The sequence below is a fragment of the Gobio gobio genome (assembly GCF_949357685.1).
Source record: "Gobio gobio genome assembly, chromosome: 8".
In the NCBI taxonomy this organism is placed as follows: domain Eukaryota; kingdom Metazoa; phylum Chordata; class Actinopteri; order Cypriniformes; family Gobionidae; genus Gobio; species Gobio gobio.
The window spans coordinates 19,861,941-19,885,064 of record NC_137114.1 but is presented as its reverse complement, the minus strand read 5'-3'; the positions used below and the strand labels follow the sequence as shown (position 1 = coordinate 19,885,064).

Below are 23,124 nucleotides of genomic sequence, written 5' to 3'. Positions count from 1 at the left end.
TTGTCATGATTTCTAAGTATATCGTCTCTACTCTTCCCTGATAAAACATAACATCCTGCATTAATTCTTAAAATGAAGGACATGCACAGGCTCAAAAATGAGATCCACTGCTTGTTCTGTAGTGGTTAAGTTCAGGTGTGTGTGTGCAAAGGATAAAAGGAAGATAAAGTTCTGGGAGATGTGTGGAGAAAAAAATACAACAATCAACAAAGCACCATAACTTTTTTTTAATGCTTCTCTGAGGAGAGGACAGGATTTGCTTAGATTTTAGTGATGTAGAACTTGTATGCATGTAAAGTAACAATTGTTAGCCAATGACAAATCATCCAGGCTAAATGGCTTTATCATAAATAATGTATATTAAATGGCTCTCTGGAATACGTGATTCTGATTGGGCAATTGCAGTATTCTGTGCTCAAGTATTTTTTTATATTGACTTATACACTGCAAAATTTACTGTTGACCCTGGCAATCGCTTTTCCACATAGCTGTGCTAGTTTCATGTTTTGTGTCACTATATGTTCTCTCTCACCTAATAAAATGAAATGGGAACACGAAATATATATATATTTAATTTTTCAATTATAATGTACACTGGCGGTCAAAATTTATTTTCACTGGTAGTGTGTCATTATCGCCAAATATATTCATTTTGATCATTCTGTCTAGGTTTGTTTTGCAATATCTTGTGTCCTTATTTCAGTCACTAACACTTCCGTGTCATATGGCTTTCCCCATTATGAGCAGGCTCATGAAGAAAACCATAATGAAAAACAGCCACATGAAGAATCGGTCCAGAACTTTGGCAACCTTTTTCCACTCCCCCGTTCTTCTCGCTGTAGCTCTCTGATCACGGTAACAGTTTGCGACATACTCAATATTCCTCATGAGATGCTGCTGCTCACACTTGCACTGCGATTTGAGCCCACCATCATGATCTCTGCATCCATCCTCTCCTTCCCCTCCTCTTCCTGAGGCTTTCCCTGCCTCTGCCGCCCCATCGCCGCAATCCATGCTCATGAACATTCCCTGCTTCCACATGCCGTAGCGACAGGTGGGGTGTTTTCCCAGCGAGCACGCTGGGCTCATGATCTGAGACGTGTCTTCTGTGAATTTTGGAGACGTGGCATCTTGACCTCTCTCAAATTTGAACACAAAGTCGTCTTTCCCAGCTTGCCCATTCATGTTGCAGTTGGAGTCGGATGGCTTCTGCGGTTCAGGGTCTGGTGTCTCTGGCTCTGGCTGTGGCGTCATGCAGTTCTCACCGACTTCGTAGACAAAGCAAATCCTGGCCAGATACTGCAGGATGTATTTCTTGGCCCAGTCTGGGACGGGTTTGGCCTCAGGGCCACAGTGATGTATGTTCATAATAAAGATGGTTAGAGCGGTGGATGCAGTGATCATGGTCATCGTGGCTATGTAATACTTTCCTGTATAATGTAAGAAAAGGTGCAGAAACATTTTAGTGTCAACGATATTGCCAATAAATGATTATATATATAATACTAATGCAATACTAGAAACTGCAGTTGAGGCATGACCATTGGACAGTGAAATGCTCATTGGGTCAGCAGGGTCAGACAAAAACAGGTGGCGAAGGAACCCTTTAGTCTCCAGCGCCTCCATTTTCCAGAACTGCAAAATACCTGGAGTCTACAGAAGTTCAAGGTGTCAGGTTCTCAGAGACTTGAGTTAGGTAAAGAATCCTAAAAAAATGACCCCCACTTAACAAGAATCACAATCTGAAGTGTTGTGAATACTGAAGACTGTTATTTTATAGGCTTTATAGACAGATTGAGAGGGACTCTTGAAGGACCAGCACCAACTCCTCTTGTACCACTGTTTGAAGAATTCATCTTCCAGAATCTGGCAGTAAGTTTCGGGAGTTCATTTTTAGTCCATCTAAAATCGCTGAGCCATTTCACATCGCTGAGCCATTTCAAGTTTTGCAGATTATAATTATTAATGTTTCGTTTTCTGTCTTTGAGATCACTATGAGTGAAACGTCACTTCACTGACTTCATTGATCATTGTGTATCAGACATTACCACCTTGTGGAATAAAGGTGAATTGCACTTATTTCGTCATTATAGATTAATTTGTTATTGTGCAGGGAAAAAAAATACCTACTATCTTACACATCTCGGGTCGGTAGCGACCCTATACAATTTTGATAAAAAACTAGTGGAAAAACAGGCATTCAATAATAATTTTATTTTTATTTTTCTTATTCTGTTGTTTAAAATTGATTGATTGAGGAATACTAAGAAGGTTGATGTATGAGGAGGAGTGTTGTGAACGACGTCTCGTGTCGCCAAAGACCATTGCATTTAAGGGTTATTTAAGGGTTTTAGTCCATCTCCTATCCTGAAGATGAACTAAAAATGAACTCCCAAAACTTACTGCCAGATTCTGGAAGATGAATTCTTCAAACAGTGGTACAAGAGGATCATTTATCTATCATTTGTTTAACATCCTTTTATAATCTATAATTAACCACATTTTCTGACACTAAATATTTGGCAGAATTTTAACAATTGAACTAAATATTTAGAAAAAAAGACCTAAAAATGCACAGTCTGGATTTTGAATAGCAAACTACATTTCAGCCATACTGGTTTACACTGGCTTTTTACTAATTTCACATTAAAACTTTGTATTTTAAACTCTAACCATATCTATAACTTTTCAAGCAGTTGTGATTCACCTATAAGCGGTACATTCTCCGAGGGAGGCATGATCTCAGCCACCAGCAGCTGAAACACGGTTAGCGCCAGCATCACAGTAACCCCCAGTGACACTTTCTCCCCAGAGTCTGCAGGCAGATAGAAGCCCAGCGGAGCCAGGAATGAGATCATCACGCAGGGAATGAGCAAGTTGAAGATGTAAAACGAGGCCCTTCTCTTCAGGTTCAGAGTGTATGTCACGTCCGGATAAGGGTCTGCGCAGCAGCCGTACAGAATGACGTTCTTCTTGGCCGGCATTCCCAGCACCTCCCATTCCACATTGTCGACCAAGTCGGCGAGATCTGCGCTCTCCATGGCGTTCAAAATGTCAAGCTGGTTGCCGTTGTAGGTCCAAGACCCGTAGGTGAGTCGGCACTGCTGGGCGTCAAAGGGGAAGAATGAGACATCCACTTTACAGGAGCTTTTGGTGATGGCTGGAGCATCCCACATGATCTGGCCGTCATGGCGTATCACCACATTGGTGTCCATAGTGCTGGTGAAGTGATCATCAGCGCTACAAGAAACAGAATATTCTACCAGAGTAAACAGTGGAGTAATTGGGGCCATTATACAGTTGCTATAAAAAGGGCTTTTCACACTTGAAATAGTTCAAACCCTGAGTAAATGGAATCCTCAGTTATCTTTCTTCACGTTTCGCATTGCTCATTATTATTTAGCCCGGGTTAACAATTAATCCCGGGTATTTACAGTATAAACGGATGTTTCACACTGCACATTCCTAAACCCTGGATTAACGTTTTTATTTGCATATTTGCAGTGTCAGTTTCACTAATTGGACGAATGAAGCACGCGAGCTGTTTACATAAATGCTCTAGTGTCTAGCATTTTCATCCTCATCTTATATTATCCTGAATAAACCTTACAGACTATAATATGAAAGCTTGTTTCCGCCAGAGAATAAAAAAATAAAAAAGGTAATTGCAACTTTGTATCTCACAATTCAGACTTTTTTTTCTCAGAATTGAGTGATATAAAGTCAGAATTGCAAGTTATAAAGTCAGAATTGCATGATATAAAGTTGCAATTGTGTGTTTATATCATGCAATTTTGACTATAACTTTATAAACTCGCAATTCTAACTTTATTAGACGCAATTGCTATAGATATAAAATTGTGAGAAAAATATAAACAACCCCAACAACATATAAGCAAAAAAAAAAAATTATTCTGACTTTATAACTCACAATTCTGACTTTATAACTCACAATTCTGACTTTATATCTCACAACTCTGACTTTATATCACGCAATTCTGACTTTAACCCTTAAATGCATGACTGTTTCGCCAAACATTCTTACATATTCTGGTCTTTAGCGACCCGGTCTATACCTGATCTATACCTGTCGCGATAAAATATAAAACTCCTGATATATAAATATTAATATTGATAAATAAATATTTTGATCACTGACATCTTCTTTACCAGATCCATCATGAAGTGATGGTGACAGTAATATTTGAATGTGTTCAGTACTTGCTCTGCAGTAAATCGCTGAGCCATTTCAAGTTTTGCAGATTATAATTATTATTGTTTCGTTTTCTGTCTGAGGTAACTATGAGTGAAACGTCACTTCATCAGTGTGTATCAGATATTGCCACCTTGTGGAATAAAGGTGAATTGCACTTATTTTGTCATAATAGATTCATTTATTATTGTGCAGGAAAAAAAATACGAACAATCTTGCACACCTCGGGTCGTTAGTAACCCTATACAATTTTGACAAAAAACTAGTGGAAACTAGTGAACAGGCATTCAATTATAATTGTATTATTTTTTTCTTGTTATATTGTTTAAAATGGATTGATTGAGGAATACTAAGAAGGTTAATGTCTAACTTTAAAAAAATGAATGAGGAGGAGGGTAGTGAATGATGTCCCGGGTCGCTAAAGACCCAAGGTATGCATTTAAGCAAGGTAAGGGTTAAAATTCAGAATTGTGTGATATAAAGTCAGAATTGAATGATATAAAGTCAGAATTGCGAGATGTAAACTTAAAATTGTGAGATAAAAAGTAAATTATCTTTTAAAATGTTTTATTCTGTGGCCGAAACAAGCTTCCATACTATAAAGGTAAGAATGAAACATTTTCTTCTTCACTCCGGTTATCGCGTTTTCTGTCACCATTTGACATTTTCCCCCTCAACCGCTGAAACTACTGTTTAGCCTATACAATGCGTGGTGTTTTCATGACTGTTCAAAGCATGTAAATATGAGGCACAGGATTGGCTGTCTAGCCGTAACATTCTAACAGTAGCTGGGTTTCCATCCAAACATGAAGTGAATCTTTTCCAATTTCGCAAAAAAATAAACAAATACAAATGCGAATTATGTGCATTTCCATTAAGTTGTTCAAGCTAATGACGGTGGTAAATGAAACAACAAATGATACACGACGTGCATAGAAATGTTACTTTCTGCTACGACATTTCAGAAAGTCAGACACCATCAGCAGAAACAGCCGATTAGCCACACAGGTTTAAAGGTCCCATGGCATGGCATTTTTCTATTATTTTATAATGTTTCCTGAGGTGTACTTATATTGTTAGTATGACTTTTACATCATAAAATGTCATAATTTAGAAATAAAAGGCATTTTTTCTATACTGCTGTTTGCCCTGTGGCTGAATGCCCTGCTTCAAGAGGCGTGTCTGCTGTGAGACTTCAGTAAAAACGCCCACTGTTGTGATTGGCTGACATCTTTGCATTTTAAATGAGCGGAGGGGGCGTGGTTTAACGAGGTCTACGAGGCACGAGCTGCTGCCAGAGAGACGGATGGACCTGAGTTCACTTCACATCAGTTCTCAGCATGTCTGAACTGTTGTAGTTACAGCATATACTTCAGGTTATTAGTTTATTTCTAGTTGGAGGGACTGTCACTCATGTCAGAAAGTTAGTAACTTTAGTAAATTATGGATCAGCGCTGACTTGAGACGCGAACCGTTTAGAACGATTCAGTCCGATTTGGTGAACTGATTCGGTTCACTAAAAAGAACTGGTTCAAAAGAAAGATCGTTCGCGAACTGGACATCACTAATGTACCAGAGATGGAGCTCAGCGATTGCTAACAAAGTTATTTATAGGAACTACAGAGTTATGAGAGCGCTGTCAGTCAGCGCGAGTTTATTGTGTTTGTATCTGAGCGTTCTGAATAAACACGAGTCCCAGTCACACCGAGTCCGTCTTCATCATTATTACCAACTTTGTAACACATGCAATGTACCATTACAGCTGTCGAGATGAACGAGTTAAAAGTAAGTGTTGATAATAGCATTATTTTTAAAATAAAATAAAAGCGTCAGTGACGCGCGTTGAGTACACAGCGCAAACAAAGACACAACAGCAGTAATCGAATGTAATCCAGTTTATTGTGGGGCTAGGCTGGCTAGCCCGGATATGCTCACGCTTACCCCCCGTCTGCTTAATCTCACGCCGCGTTTGGTGCCTCCGCTGTGGGCCAGATGCAGTACTGGGGGTCGGGGATGTTGAAGGCCACCGGCCAGTGCAGCCCGAGCTTCGGCGTGTGTGAGGTTTATCTCTAAAGATGTTGCTCTGCCGATGTTGAGCAGAAACTCATGACTGTATGCACATTTTAGAACCGATAGACGAGACGAGGACGTACAAAAACACTGACTCACAAGATAGAAAACACGAAAACACCGTTCTGTCGGGAGAGAGAGAAGCCGCATTGTGTGCACGAATAATAAATAATTAGCTACACATCAGAAATCACTGATCACAGACCAGAAGGAACTGAAAAAAGACTTCTGTTTTCATTTGTACATCCAAACACTGAGAAACTGCCAGCATTCACTAGTTCACAAGCAATGATCTCTCCAGCGTTTGCATGGGCGTGCCAGATTCTCTGGGCGGAGGAAAGGGAGGAAACCGTTCCTGCTTGGACGTCAAACCAGGAGACTTCAGGATTGGCTAGTCTGGCCTGTCATTTTCTCAAAGGCAGAGAAAGACAGCCACAACTCGGGTTTACACCGATCAACATTTCTATCCACTTGGGGACAATATTCAGGCTAGGGGAACTCATATTAATGTTGAAAAACCTCATAAAATGAAAATTTCATGCCATGGGACCTTTAATGTTCGGTACGTCAGAATTTATTTGGAAAATGTGTTTCCATCTCCCATTATTCTCCATTATTATTTTTCAAAAACCACCTCAAGCGAGTGTAAAAACCTTTTTGCGAATTAAGAGATTTTTTTCCATCACTTGTTTCTGATATGATACTTCAAAATGCGCATTAAAAACAGGGTGATGGAAACATAGCTAGTGTCATTTTTATGCTGAACACGCAATGCAGGGTTAAAACACTGCAAAAGCGGTCCTTTGAGCCCAGTGTTTCATAACCCTGTGTAAAAAGTGGTGCTTAACCCCCTTCTAAATTATAAGTGTGAAAAGTTCCCTTACTCTGGTTTAAAAACGGTGTTAGAATGAGGATAACCCGGGGTTAAGCTCAGTGTGAAATGTCTACACACCCCTGTAAAAATGCGATCTGTGATCTTTTTCCACTTTGTATGCAATATTAAACCAATCAAATTCAGGTAACAATCTACTTTTAAAGAAAAACTGGCTGCACAAGTGAACTAATACTAGTTGAGACATATTTTGCTTTAATAGGCCTACAGTCTTTTTGAATAGTATATCAACAACTTGATATACTATTTCACTTCCAATCTTCCAATCTTCCAATCTTAATTTGTAAATTGTTCCCAGTCTTACTTGCAAAATAGCTCCATATTGATCATATGTTATAGGGGGTTCATCTAGGGCGTATACATCTTTCTCAAGTTTGAGTCAGTTCTCAAGTATTATCCCACTCATCTTCAGATTTTAGTGGTTATTTCCAAATAACATCTAAGATTTTACATGGATTCATTTTTACATCTCAAAAAGCTGAAATTTTAACATGGGTGTGTAGAGATGTTATAGCCACTGTAGAGTCATTAGATTTCCCTAAAATGGCAAATAAAAGTGGTCAAGAAAGAATCTGAAGGCACAAGATTAGAGTAATTGTTTCTGTGTTTTATGTATTTTCTCCATAACACATTAAAAATGTGAATGTTTATTCATCCCCTTGTTGTTAATTTTCAATGAATCAATTGATTATGTTCACCAAACTAGTGTGAATGATTCATTTAATTACTCATTTTATTAATGAATGAATCATTCAGACTAGTTTGGTGCACTGAATCAGTTGATTCATTGAACTGGTGAATTAAAGTTAGGGTAGGTAAGAATGATCTAAAACACTTTTGTCCAAATTTGTTTAAACTTTCTTTATATGTCAATACATAATTAAAATTTAAGTACTCTGAAAAAGAGAGTATAAAAATCGAGTGACTCTAGACTTTTTAATCTGCAATTAACACCGCTCATTATTTTCGTTCGGGCCGAAACAAGTGATTGGCTTGGGCGCCTGTCACTCTCTCTCGCTACCATGGCTACCACCGCTTTTGCTCCAGGATCTGCCCACATGCGCGCACCCCAGTGTTGCCAAGTCGGGCTGCTTCAAACACTGTTGCCGCGGGCTGTTTTTCAGGTCTGCGGGTTGAAGCGACCCCAATTTTGTGATATTTTGCCCCGGGATTTGCGAATTTTAGCAGGCAGCCCTACCAGAAAGACACATATTTTACCCCCCAAATGCGGAGAAATTTTTACCGGAGAAACACGATTGGGCTTGTTTTGGGCTAGTTTTGAGTAGCAATTGGGCGGATTTTGTTGTGAAAACCTGGCAACCCTGGCGCACCCGTTTGATTTGAGGAGTTCACGAGGCTGTATTTCTGCTGGACAGGTAATCTTTCATTTTGATTATACATTTTTTTGGTTTATGTTTTCATGAAGCATGTCTAACTAGCACACGTAGCTGCCTAATATAGCTAACATAACATTACTTAGCATAAAGTTACAATGTTATACACTTAGCGAGCCATTAGTAGAGATGATAAATACTCAATATGCTTAGCTCAAGTTGATCGCTGTCGTGTTGAATTTCGCAAAATGTAACTTTAGATTACAAAATGCATGTGTAAAAGCTAGTACACCGCATCCAGGAACTTTTTTTAGAACTAAGTTAGCTTTAGCTACTACCCTCTGTCTAAACTCTTCTACCATGTTCACCGGGAACTTTACCTGCACGTTTATTTCGGCCCTTGGTTTGTTTTTATATACTCTACCAATGTTTACTGATGTTTTTATCCCTTATCTGTGTGTGTCGTAGACACTGTGTTGTGTGTGTATTTTAAACTTTACCAGTATCGTTATTCTAGCTTGATAGTGAGGACTAAAAGACATCTTATTTGTTTATATTCATAATGATAAAGTTAGATTTTTTTATTACATGTGATTCTGACATGATGTCACTACATGCACTTCTTCTCTGCTCGCCTCAGGAAAATAATGCGTCTTTCAGCTGAGCTGATCGTGGTCGGCGTAGCGCGTTCATGTGTTTTGGGGGCGTGGCTTTGGAAAGAGCCCAGAAGGGAGAAGGTGGAGTGAATGGAAATAATGAGCTGTCTTTAAAACAGTCGTGAGAGGTCTACATACACTCAATGTTTATACTCTCTTTTTCAGAGTACTTACATTTTAATTATGTATTGAAATATAAAGAAAGTTTGAACAAATTTGGAAAAAAAGTTTTTTAACCAAATCCTACCTACCCTAACTTTAAATGTGGGTCTGTTTGTGAGTAAATTCATTTTCGGGGGAACTGTATGATAGATTATTTGAAATAGATGCCAAAAAGGAACAACCATTGGAAAAATATAGTCTGTCTGAGACAAAGACTATAATGCAATATTCACTAATACATTCAAATTAACTACAGGAGCTGCTGTATCATACTTGAATATAATGTTTGCTCTATTATGTTTTTTCTATATCACTTAGAGCCATAAAAAACAGAAACATTCCCTGAACACTTAATCATAAATGCATGTATTATATAGTGTTCAGCTTGTGCATCCATGTAGGGAAAGAAGAAAGAGTAAATAAAAAAAGACAAACCCGATACCAATCCGACCTACTTGTTATATAGGACTATATCAGGTCTCCATACATAACTACCAGGTATACGGATGGTATCAAGTCCATCATAGTTATCCTTTTTCCAGGTCAGATACTTGTCAACCCACACCTGCCGTATCCACAAATACGCCGTCAGAATCTGGTTACGCTCGTCCTGGAACAGAAGCATATCAGTCATACAGATTTTAGTCCAGTGAAACATTATAAATGATTCAAAATGATATATCTTGCCTTAGAGAAAATAAAACATCCTTAACATAGAATAATGTGTTTAGAAGTCAATGTATGGGCAAAAAGAAATCCCTCAAGCTTTTGTTTGGCCACATAAATATCTCAATTTAATGGCAGGCACCCTTTACAGCATATAGATTTTATTCAAAATCTTCACTTCACCGGGTGATTATACTAATTGGCTTTGTTTAATATAAATTGCAATATATTTTAAGATATAAAGATGCTGTATATGGCCAATGGTATTCTAAATATCATGTCAAATACATGTTGGTGTATAATTCCTTACTGAATTACTTGGATCTGAATTACTTTATCTGTGTTTGCCAACATGTTCTCTATACAGTGTCTGGCAGACTGTTATGTGAGGCAGATTACCATGTCAATGATTTGAGAGAGAGTGATCTGAAGTGTGACATTAAGGATGTCTGCTGTGTCCTCCACTGGCCTCAGTGCACTTGTGTAGTTGCTAAATAAATCATTGAGCAGTTTCTGGGCGTATATCCCACTGGCACCCCAGCAAACTGGAACGAAAGAAAATGTGTACAGATTCAGTGATAATATAGGCTACCACCTGTCAAAAGTTTGAAATTACGATTTTTTTAATGTTTTTTTTTAAAATAAGCAGTTATATTGTGAAACATTTTTTACAATTTTAAAGAACTGTTTACTATTAATACATATTTTAAAATGTAATTTATTCCTGTGATGGCAAATCTGTACACTTTTGTTTAATAAGGGTGCATTAAATTGATCAAACGTAACAGTAAAGACATTGATAATGTTACAAAAGATATATATATATATACTTTCTATTCATCTGAAAATTGTGGAGAAAAATGTGTTCCAGTTCTCTCAAAAATATTAAGCAGCTCAACTGTTTTCATCATTGATGATAATAATAAATGTTTCTTGAGCATCAAATCATCATATTAGAGCGATTTCTGAAGGATCATGTGACACTGAAGACTGGAGTAATGATGCTGAAAATTCAGCTTTGATCACAGGAATTAATTACATTTTACATTATACAACTATAGTTGCCGCAGTGTATAGTTGTCATTTTCCTTTTGTAAGTAATTTTCTAGATAGTATCCATGTTTTTAATCTCAATGACACGCAAGAAAACAATCAAATAAAGGATTTCAAGAGAAAAAAAAAGTATTAACTTCCTTCCTGTCACATGAGACTGCCAACTTCCTACCCCTACTTCCAGGAAACATAGCGAAGGCAAACCCTCCCAAAGAAGGGTCATTTTCATGTTACTAATAAGTATTTTTTGTTGACATATATATATATATATATATATATATATATATATATATATATATATATATATATATATATATATATATATATATATATATATATATATATATATATATATATATATATATACACTTAGTCAAAAGTCCAAGCGGCAACTATGGGCAAATGACTTGTAAGTACATAATGGGGAAATGGGGAACAGGTTAATAAATCAAGATTTTTGTTATGGTTGAATGGTATCATCGAAGGTCAGCAACAAATACATTGGTCAATAAAGGGAGATTAAATACATAAATTATCTTTGTGTAATTTAACATATTTAATTATTGCAGGTTTGCGTAATATTTTGAGTTTGAGTTTTGAGTTTTTTGAGATGAGTAAATGCATGTTCACATTTAGTCCAGAGCTACTCAGATAATTTCTTGCAGATTTAAAAGTAACGTGTTACTTTACTAGTTACTTGGAAAAAGTAATCTGATTACGTAATACGTAACCCCCAACACTGTTGGTGACCATAAGAGTCTTCTTTCAAAGAAACAAAAAATGAGTCTAAATGTGATGTAGCAAGTTTATTTACAGTGCATTTATTTATTTGACAGATAGCCTACTTACAAAGGATTCATTTATAAGGTAAACCAAATCATAACTCTTTTTTTTTCTTCAGTTTTATCATATATTTGAGTTGTTGACATGGTTTTGTGCTGGGACAGGCATAAATCAGAGCTGCCTGTCAATCAGAGCCACATGACAGCACTTGTGTGACGGATAACACATGTCCGCATGACAGATGGCTTAATCAGGAGGAGTGGAGCGAAGAGATTTCCCACTAGATTACCCATCTGAAGCTATACCACAGAAGAGATTGAGTACATCTGCCATTAAGCAGTTGGTCAATACACTGCTATAGAATTTTTTCCACCGTTATTTTCCCAGAAAAAAAAAATTATAGTTCATGAAACACATTTACCCTCTGTGACAACATGCCCCAGGCACATAGAACATGGTATCTCACTATATGGGGTTATATATATAGTGCAGTGTTAAATTCCTGTGCAAGAGCAAAAGGATTATTTAAAGACTGATGAGAACAGGATGCAGACTTTGCCAGATGTTTGCAACTGCTTTGTCATTTCGATAAACCTCTAAAAGAGATTTACAGTAAGGATTATCATTTTGGACTGACATGAGTTGACAACACGGAAATAGATATATAAAAATCATCAACATTGGGAATCAATACAATAAATGGAAAATGACGCACAAGTCATGCATCTAGCACCCTTTTGACCAAACATCAGACACATAGGACTATTTTAAATCAAACATGAATTTGCTTCTTATTTTAAGAAGATTTAAGACCTATTCAAAATGGCACAAAACAACAACAACAAATGAACAGCATAAGAATGTATTACCTGGCGTGAGCATCAAGCAGAAGACAAAAAAGGCAAAACATTGCACATTTTTGACAGTCATCTCGCAATTCACTTCATTGGCTATCGGGCAAAAACATGACAGGTGAATAGATATCCGATTCATTGAAGATCTAGTCCTACTACAGAGGACAGCTGCTGTATGAAAGTCAATAAAACACAGGGACACTAAGCCGTTTAATCCTCCAAACAGCACACATGTGTAATCCAGGCTCTGTGCATCACTGTATTTGATATCATATTATATATAAAGAATATATGCCCACTTTTTTTTTTCTTTTTTTTTTCATTTATTTATTTGTGTTAAAATAAGATATACACCGATCAGGCATAACATTATGACAGGTGAAGAGTAACACTGATAACAGCACCTGTTAGTGGCTGGGATATATTAGGCAGCAAGTGAACATTTTGTCCTCAAAGTTGATGTTTTAGAAGCAGGAAAAATGGGCAAGCGTAAGGATTTGAGCGAGTTTGACAAGGGCCAAATTATTATGGCTAGTCGACTGGGTCAGAGCATCCAAAACTGCAGCTCTTGTGGGGTGTTCCCGGTCTACAGTGGTCAGTCTCTATCAAAAGTTCTCCAAGGAAGGAACAGTGGTGAACCGGCGACAGGGTCACGGGCGGCCGAGGCTCATTGATGCACGTGGGGAGCGAAGGCTGGCCCGTGTGGTCCGATCAAACAGTCGAGCTACTGTAGCTCAAATTGTTCAAGAAGTTAATGCTGGTTCTGATAGAAAGGTGTCAGAATACAGACCGCATCATTTTACATTTACATTTAGTCATTTAGCAGACGCTTTTATCCAAAGCGACTTACAAATGAGAGCAATAGAAGCAACTAAAACAGTCGAGGGCAACAGTATGCAAGTGCTGTAACGTGTCTCAGTTAATCTAGCACAGAACACATAGGACGGAATTTGTATTTTTATGTTTTATTATCAAATAATGAAGAAGAATGATGAATGCTATTCATGATTGGTCAGGTGCTGCTGGAAAAGATGTGTCCTTAGATGTTTTTTGGATGTGTCCACAGTTTGTTGTGTATGGGGCTGCATAGCCGCAGACCAGTCAGGGTGCCCATACTGACCCCTGTCCACCGCCGAAAGCACCAACAGTGGCACGGTCTGATGAATCACGTTTTCTTTTACATCACGTGGGTGTGCCGGTGCGTGTGTATGTGCGTCGCTTACCTGAGGAACACATGGCACCAGGATGCACTATGGGAAGAAGGCAAGCCAGTGTGATGCTTTGGTCAATGTTCTGCTGGGAAACTTTGGGTCCTGCCATCCATGTGGATGTTACTTTGACACGTACCACCTACCTAAGCATTGTTGCAGACCATGTACACCCTTTCATGGAAACGGTATTCCCTGGTGGCTGTGGCTCTTTCAGCAGATAATGTGCCCTGCCACAAAGCAAAATTGTTTCAGGAATGCACAACAATGAGGAGCACAACTTGGCCTCCGAATTCCCCAGATCTCAATCCAGCCGAGCATCTGTGGGATGTGCTGAACAAGCAAGTCCGAACTTGCAGGACTTAAAGGATCTGCTGCTAACATCTTGGTGCCAGATACCACAGCACACCTTCAGGGGTCTAGTGCCTCGATGGGTCAAGGCTGTTTTGGCAGCAAAAGGGGGACCAACACAATACTATTATCATAATGGTATCCCTGATTAGTGTACAAAATCATTGCTTAGCCTCCCTAGCTATAGATTAATTAAATATTTCATACTTTTTAATGCATAAATTGATGACCGTTGGATGGCCTCACTACATCTCACTGATTATTTTGATTGCAGATTTTGTGAGGGCCAGACTTGAATCAAACCAGCAGCTCACTATCATGCAGTTTTAACAGGTTTAAAGGAGGTGCGTTCAAACTATATCCACGGGGTGGCAGTATTTGCACATATTGAGAACGTTGTATTACGACAACAGAGCTTATTTCATTATCATGTCGTCTTTATGTGAGAAGGAAGAATATGTATTTTACCCGATCAAATATATTCATGTATATGTAAATGGTCAAACTGGAAATGGTATTTGTAGGCCTATTAATGAAAAAACAATTGTCAAAACATAATGAAAGCCACAGCACAAGGTCCAAACAAAGACAGGCGTGTTGTTTTGTCTTTGCCGGAGGCCATAACACCGATTTCACTGTCAAATTCACTGGCTTGTGGTCAGGATTTAAGAGAATGAAGAGCAGTGTTTGCTCGAGAATAAAACTGTAGCAGTGTCCTATGAGTCTAGTTCATTTTACTTTCAAATCACACTGAGGCAAATTCAACACCGTGTAACTATAGGAGATGAAGGATCAGATCTGGTCTAATCTCCCTCTCAAAGTAATATATAGCTGCGTGTATGTATGTATATATATATATATATATATATATATATATATATATATATATATATATATATATATATATATATATATATATATATATATATATATATATATATATATATAGCGAGAGAGAGAGAGAGATGTTTTTTTTTCTAGAACTTGCAGTTAATAATTTAGTTGTTTTCTGATCTGCAACCCTGAGATTATATGTGTGTGTGTGTGTGTGTGTGTGTGTGTGTGTGTGTGTGTGTGTGTGTGTGTGTGTGTGTGTGTGTGTGTGTGTGTGTGTGTGTGTGTGTGTGTTTTATTTATTTTTCTCTTTTTTTTCCAAGCTAGAACTTTTCTGATCTGGAACCCTGATATTATTAATTTTTGTATTATTTATTTTTAAGTTTTTGATTTTATTTAATAGAAATTGTATTATTATTTTATTTAATTTTTTATTATTTTATTTTTCAAGCTAGAACCTTTCTGATCTTCAACCATACGATTGTTTTACTTTATTTTACAGCTAGAAAGTTTCTTAGATTTTATTTTCATTTCGTTCTCCTGTTAAGATGTCTCTACCCAGACATTTACAACAAAACCAAGACGGCTGCAAAACTGTGACAAAAATAGCTGAGGATTTACAGGAGGGAAGTGAACATTTCTCGTTTCTTCTGCTCTCACTAACAAGAGAATCGAAAATCAGCACAAAAGAAAGTAAATGGAAAAGAATGAAAATCGCTTCATAAGCAGCCACAAACTCATCTCACAAACGTGCAAAAGAAAAGAAAAAAAAAAGAACCTGAAACTAATGAGTTTCATGTTTTGTAATCGTGAGGTAAGCGTAAAGCACAGGTTTGCATAAATGGTTCCTCCTTTTTAGTAATGTATGCAGAAAAGTACAAAATCAGCATTTTATAGAAAACCTTTAATATTGTGGAAGTGTATGTGAAATTGTTCTGAAGTGGCACAGAATGTCTTTATTGTGTTCAGCTGTATATGATTTAAACACTAAATACTGCAGCAAGGTTGCAAATTCACAAGGTTCAATATGCAAATTAACATCATATTAAAAGCAGGCTTTGCAGATCTGCCATGCTGTGCTTTCTGGATCCAGGATATTTGAATTGTTTATCATAAATTCACTGATTCACAAACAGATTAATCAATATAGTTTGAATCAGTGACAGCTTCAACAAAGAAAACAAAAACAAAACAATGAATTGCATGTATTAAGTTAGAAGAAGTGGGGAACATTTAAAGATAGGACTCAGAAAGTCATTTGAAACTGTAAGCATTTTACTTACTATGAACACTGAATCAAACATTTACATCTATTGTAACAAATATTTAAAATAGCATTTGTCTTCTTTTTTTTATGCATGTTCATGCTATATTATTCACCATATACAAAATCTACAATCCTTTTTATTTCTTTTATAACAGTGAACATATACAGTACAGTGACCCCAAAACATATTTTGACTTGTACACTCTAAAAAAATGCTGGGTTAAAATTAACCCAAGTTGGGTTGAAAATGGACTAACCCAGCAATTGGGTTGTTTTAACCCAGCGGTTGGGTTAAATGTTTGCTTAAAACAACCCAATCGCTGGGTTAGTCCATTTTCAACCCAACTTGGGTTATTTTTAACCCAGCATTTTTTAGAGTGTAAGTCTCACTAAAAATGTTATTTAATTATATAACAAAATACAAAATATCAAACATCTGCAAAAAAAGTGCCTATTAGTTTTAAACCCAGAAAGTGTCCAAGTACTGTACACTCTAAAAAATGCTGGGTTAAAATTAACCCAAGTTGGGTTGAAAATGGACTAACCCAGCGGTTGGTTAAATGTTTGCTTAAAACAACCCAATTGCTGGGTTAGTCCATTTTCAACCCAACTTGGGTTATTTTGAACCCAGCTTTTTTTAGAGTGTACTTTTTGTAATTCATTTGCATAGTATTTCTATTGTTTTAGTCTTTGAAACCTAGCTTTAAAAAAAAAAAAAAATTCATAATTCTTCAATATTCATGTATATAATAATAGCTCTATTCTTGTTTTGTACTGTATTTGAAAAGAGAAAGAGATTGTGCTATATAACATAAAGACGTTTATAGTGTGATTTTTCATTTACAGTACATGTGATAAAGCAAATACCCCATGTAAAAATATACATATTTTCCGGTCCCATCAGATTTATAGTAGCACGCATGATTTCTTGGAGGCCTTTGGCTTGGGGTGGAGGAATGCGCGAACCGCTTCTGTAAACACATCCTTCACCCCGTCCTGGTTGAGCGCGGAGCACTCCATGTACTTACTGGCCTGGATTTGTCGGGCCAGCGCCGCCCCCTGCTGCTGGGACACCGCGGACAGGTTCTTCTCTTTCAGCTTCGTCAGCACCTCTGGATCATCTCTCAGATCTTTTTTAGTCCCCACCAGCAGGATGGGCACATGAGGACAGTGTTCTGACACCTCGGGGTGCCACTTTAGCTTGACGTTCTCGAAGGACGAAGGGCTGGTGACACAGAAGCAGATGATGAAGACGTTGGTCTGTGGGTAAGAGAGGGTCCGTAGACGGTCGTATTCCTCCTGTCCCGCGGTGTCCCACAGGTTCAGACTGATGGTTTTAGAGTCTATCGCCAGCTGTGCACTGTAGTTGTCAAATACAGTGGGAATGTATTCTTTGGGAAAGGCGTTGGTGGTGAAGGAAATCAGGAGGCAGGTCTTTCCAACGGCACCGTCTCCCACCACCACACACTTGATGTTCTGCATTGTTGTTCTGCCTTCAGCTTACAATAACTGAAATGTACACAAGGACTAGTTATAACATTTACCACATTGTTGGTAAATCTACCATCATGCTTTGTTAAATCTTAATTATGACATAAAAAGTCATAATTTATGACATAGGCTACTAAGTCATAGCTATGACATAAAGGCCTAGTTTCACAGACAGGGCTTAGAATAAGCCAGGATCAGGCCTTAGTTCAACTAGCACAATTAAGTGGCTTTTATAATCTAAATCTTGAGACAAAACAATGGCACTGACATGTTTTAAGACAGCTCAGACATGCATTTTAGTCTGGGACTTAAGCCATGTCTGTGAAACCGGTGGATAAAATCAAAATTATGACATTAACAGTCCAGATGATGGCTTACTAAATTATAATTATGACATGAAAAAGCTAAATTATTGCATATAAAGTCCAAATTATGTCTTAAAAAGTTATAATTATGACATTAAAAAGTCAAAATCATTACATACTAAATCGAAATTATGACTTAAAAAAATTACGACATTAGAAAGTAAAACGTATGAAAAACAGTAATTATGAGATAAATAGAAAGTTTGACTTATAGAAAGTCAAAATTATGTGATAAAGGTGAAGTTATGACATATAGGTCCTAATTATGAGATAAAATGGTGAAATTATGACAGTCCAAGACAACATTTTTGCATACTAAGTTGAAATTATGATTTAAAAATTATGAAATAAACAGTAAAATTATGAGATCAAATGGTGAAAGTATGGGATAAAGTCAAACTATGGCATAATTTTGACTTTTTGTCATAATTGCCACTTATAAAAAGTCAAAATAATGAGATGGAGGTTAAATTATGACATACTAAGTCATAATTATGAGATAAAAATGACCAATGACAATAGACGGTCTCATAAAGTAAAATAATGAGATCAAATGGTGAAATTATGAGATAAAGTCAAACTATGACATAATTTTGACTTATAAAAGTCAAAATTGTGAGATAAAATGGCGAAATTATGACAGTCAAAATTATGACTTAAAAAATCATATTATGACATTAAAAAGTCAAAAATGTGACATAAACAGTAAAATAATGAGATAGAAAGATACAATTATGAGATAAAGTCAAGCTATGACATAATTTTGACTTATAAAATGTCAAAATAAATGAGATAAAGGTGAAATTGACAGTCCAAGTCAAAATGATTGCACACTAAATTGATAGGATGATTTAAAATGTTATAAATATGAATTACAAATTAAAAAGTCAAAAGTATGACATTCTAAGTCATAATTATGAGATAAAAAGTCAACATTAGGAGATAAAGGTGAAATTATGACATTCTAATTCATAATTATGAGATAAGGTGAAATTATGACAGTCCAAGTCAAAATTATGACTTAAAAAGTCATATCATTAAGGGCCCTATCACACACCTGGTGCAATGCGGCGGCAGGCGCGACACAAGTGTTTTTTTGCTAGTTTCAGCCCGACGCAGTTATCATTTTCATATCCAGCGCCACATTGTTTAAATAGCAAATGCACTCGCGCCATGGTCTGAAAACGAGGTGTGTTCAGGCGCATTGCTATTGTGAGGCAACTGAAAACGACAAAAACAAAAACCTGTTCTAAAGTCAATAGCGCAGTATTTTTTGTGTTATTTAAACGGTGTGTTAGTAATATGCGCTTAATAGGCAGGTGCACAACGCGCGCACACTCTGCTTATTGCACACAAAGGGACGCGCAGCAGCAAACAAACATTTTAAATATTAAAAATAAATATTTGGACCATGCGCCTGGGGCACCAACCGTTTTTCCCGTCGTTAAACTAGCAAAAGTGGATTCGGACACACGCCGAGTCCACTTTTGGGGCGGAGCAATGAGGAGGAGTGTGTTTGTTTGGGTTGATTTTGAGAAATCGCTGCACCTTTAATGTCAAAATCTCGAATTAGTATATCATAATTTGGTCATAATTATCTTCTTAATTATCTTTTTATGCCATAACTATGACTTTTTCGGTCATAATATTGACTTTTCATCTTATAATTATGACTTTTTATGTCATAATTGTGATTTACAAAGGCATAATTTCTTCTTATGGCAGAAATGGCCTTCCATACTATGACTTAATACAAAATTCCAACACTGTTCAAACTAAATAAATGAATATATCCATGCTAGAAGATCATCATGGTTGAGTAAGTTATTTGTGTCAGATTATCATGTGCATTTGATGTCAAAATTATGTCCCTTGATGCCCACAAAACATTACATTGTTGTCAATGACCTTTATTTATATCTTTCTGAGAAGAAAACTTGCGCAGAGCTGGTGGGGAAGTAATTCATCTCACAAGGGTGCATGTTAGCCTCTTCAGAAAATGATCTTGCAATATTCATAACATATGGTGTGCATTCTCATTAGCTCGAAAACATGTGATGCCATAGAAGAACCATTTTTGGATCCCCAAAGAACTTTTCATTGAACAGTTCTTAAAAGAACCATTTTTTTCTTAGTGTGAAGAACATTTGAATAACCTTTTTCCACTATAAAGAACCTTTTGTACATTGAAAAGATTCATGGATTTTAAAAGTTAAAGAACCATTCTTTTTTAATAGTGTAATAAACAGGCTGTCGACACGGTTTACCTGTTGATTTGTCTAGGAATAATATGCGTGATAAAAATACAGTGTAGTTATGAGTTTGAAATGTGGTATATTTAATATTGCTATCTGAAACTATAAGCAAAATATACACTGTAAAAAAAATCCAATATTTTCACAGGAAAAAAAAAATGGCCATCTGTGGTTGCCAGAATAACTCTATTAAAGTACAGTAAAAATGTAAACATATTTACAGAACAACCGGTACATTTTACAATTTAAAACTGTCATTTAAATTAAAACATATATTTTAAACAGCCTTTTTCTGCTGAATTAGCAAGGCCACACTGCTACTTAAAGGGATAGATCACCCAAAAATGAAAATGACCCCATGATTTACTCACCCTCAAGCCATCCTAGGTGTATATGACATTCTTCTTTCAGACGAATACAATCAGAGATATATTAAAATATATGCTCTAGCTAATCCAAGCATTATAATGGCAGTGAATGGCAGCCCAAAATGTGAAGCCCACACTGTCAGAAAAAAAGGTACATTGCTGTCACTGGGGCGGTACCCTAAGGTACATAACAAAAAAGGTACTAATATGTACCTTTAAGGTATTAATATGTACCTTTAAGGTACTAATATGCACTCTTAAAGTACTGATATGTACCTTTTGAGGTACTAAAATGTACCTTTCAGGGGTGAGTAAGGTACAAAGATGTACCTTTTCACTTTTGTACCTTAGGGTACCGCCCCAGTGACAGCCCTGTACCTTTTTTTCTGAGAGTGCATAAAAGTGCATCCGTGCATTATAAAAGTAATCCACACGGCTCCAGGTGGTTATTAAAGGCCTTCTGAAGTGAATCAATGGGGTTGTGTGAGAAAAATATCCATATTTAACAAGTTATAAAGTAAAATATCTAGCTTCCACCGGACTGCCTTCTGTATTCAACTTACAAAGAAAGAGTAACGCCTCTCGCAGTTCAAAATGCTTACGCTATACGTCCGTCGTCATACGTCGTGGCAGTTACTTTGTCTGTAAGTTGATTACGGAAGGCGTATCATGGGCTAAATAATGGAGTAATTTACATTTTTGGGTGAATTATCCCTTTAAATCTGTTTTAGGCCAATACTGACATCCACTATCAAAGTTCATCACAGACAGCTTTTCCACAAGCTGAGCTAAATACTAATACACAGTAGGTGCACGCAGTGTCATACGCACAAATACTGAACAAAACACCATCATAACACACTTAACACTAAAATAATGCGATAAACATTCATTCAACAACATAAGATGTATAACCCTAATGTCCATAACTGATAACAAATAAACTAAGAAGAAACATCAAATGAGTGTGTCCGTTTTTTTAGAGTAGAGTACGTTATATACAGTATGTCATTTAACATGTTTAGGGGTCTAAAATAACTTTGCGACCAAAATGACAGTTCCTTTTTTCAAAGAAACCAGAAGAGCTTAGAACTGGACTGCTCACTGTTATAAGGTTCACGGACCGCCCACAGTCCATTCACTTATCGTTTGATTCAGACTGCACAACTGGAAATTGTTAGTGTGTAGCCTCTGGAAACGGGGGGGTGGGGGTCGTGTGGGGGGGGGGGGGGGTGTCAGTGTATGACACACTTGAGAGCAATCATAATAGATATTGTCAAAGATATTCGCTGAAAGCCACGTAGAAAGAAAGTGAGCTGTGGTCACGGCTTTACCAACAGTCTCTTTCTGTCTAAGAATAAACTGCAAAGTGTTTCAGATGTGCCACTGTCATCAAATCAGTTTCAATGTACATCTCGCCATTATTTCAGCAGATGCTTTTCTCCCTCAAGCTGTCTGATCTTATATATTTTAATTTATTTTCTAATAATAAAATATAGTCTGTTTGTTTCTCCAAATGCTACTGTACACTGCTTCATAACACTGTAACTCACATTAAAATTTTAAGCACAATAATGTGTGTAATTTCATTAAGGTTTTCTTTTATTATTAATTTAACATATAAAATGTAAAATACCATTACAGAAATATCAGTCGGTCAGAAAGCTCTAAAAACAACACAGAGCTTCATATGAAAGTAGCAGAATAAAAAAAAGATGTAACTGACCCCTAATAGCATCACTGCATTCTTATCAGTTTTCAAATCTTCAAACCAGAAATGCAAATCAAATCTGGTCCCTTAAGAATGAAGGTTCAGACAGTAAGTTTGGGATAGATCATCGAGAGCAATGAAGAAATAAAACTCACCGTGCATCATCCAAACCGAGCGTCCTGGAAATTGTCTATAGTAGTCTGAATAAAACTGTCCCTACATACAGTGACACAGGGGACTAATAGGAGGAAGTGAGCATAGCCTAATGCACTGAGAGGAAGTCAGTGACAAAAAGGCAAAGAGCCAGTGGAGAAGTTCAAAGATGATGTAGGCCATAAATTAAGAGGGTGTAGGTTAAAAAGAACTGTCAAAAATGTTTTTAAGTCAATTACTTATCACAACTTAAATTTGAGCGCTTACATTTGTAAAATGTACATTTTTTAGGTAAAACAAACACTTCTTTAAGTTAAAACAACACATTGTTATTCTAATGTTGAATTACTTTTTACATAAGCAGACACATTAGATTCTGCATTTAATTATTAAATTAATACTGAATGTAGTATATCAGAGCAGTGTAATTCAGCAATA

The 23,124-nt window shown here is 36.8% G+C and overlaps 2 protein-coding genes across 2 annotated transcripts; both read right to left on the bottom strand.

The window, feature by feature from the left end:
* Positions 1–212: 212 nt before the first annotated feature.
* On the bottom strand, positions 213–12,836 carry chrna10a (cholinergic receptor, nicotinic, alpha 10a). The gene is made up of 5 exons (XM_079823664.1): positions 12,699–12,836; positions 10,393–10,538; positions 9,783–9,937; positions 2,708–3,240; positions 213–1,430 (listed from the first exon to the last, which is right to left on the bottom strand). The coding sequence occupies exons 1-5, from the start codon at positions 12,820–12,822 to the stop codon at positions 721–723; spliced, it is 1,668 nt and encodes a 555-aa protein (XP_079679790.1). The 5' UTR covers positions 12,823–12,836; the 3' UTR covers positions 213–720.
* Positions 12,837–16,337: 3,501 nt separating this feature from the next.
* Positions 16,338–22,760, bottom strand: rhoga (ras homolog family member Ga). Its single transcript, XM_079823886.1, has 2 exons — positions 22,689–22,760; positions 16,338–17,852 (listed from the first exon to the last, which is right to left on the bottom strand). The coding sequence occupies exon 2, from the start codon at positions 17,823–17,825 to the stop codon at positions 17,250–17,252; it is 576 nt and encodes a 191-aa protein (XP_079680012.1). The 5' UTR covers positions 17,826–17,852; positions 22,689–22,760; the 3' UTR covers positions 16,338–17,249.
* Positions 22,761–23,124: the final 364 nt, after the last annotated feature.

What these genes read in the sequence shown, in the direction of transcription:
- rhoga (XM_079823886.1), bottom strand. Translation starts at nt 17,825, where the DNA reads ATGCAGAACATCAAGTGTGTGGTGGTGGGAGACGGTGCCGTTGGAAAG.
- chrna10a (XM_079823664.1), bottom strand. Translation starts at nt 12,822, where the DNA reads ATGAATCGGATATCTATTCACCTGTCATGTTTTTGCCCGATAGCCAAT. An exon ending in TCTCTCAAATCATTGACATG is followed by an intron (nt 9,938 to 10,392) that starts GTAATCTGCCTC and finishes CTTCTGTTCCAG; the next exon opens with GACGAGCGTAACCAGATTCT. An exon ending in GATATAGTCCTATATAACAA is followed by an intron (nt 3,241 to 9,782) that starts GTAGGTCGGATT and finishes TGTTTCTTGTAG; the next exon opens with CGCTGATGATCACTTCACCA.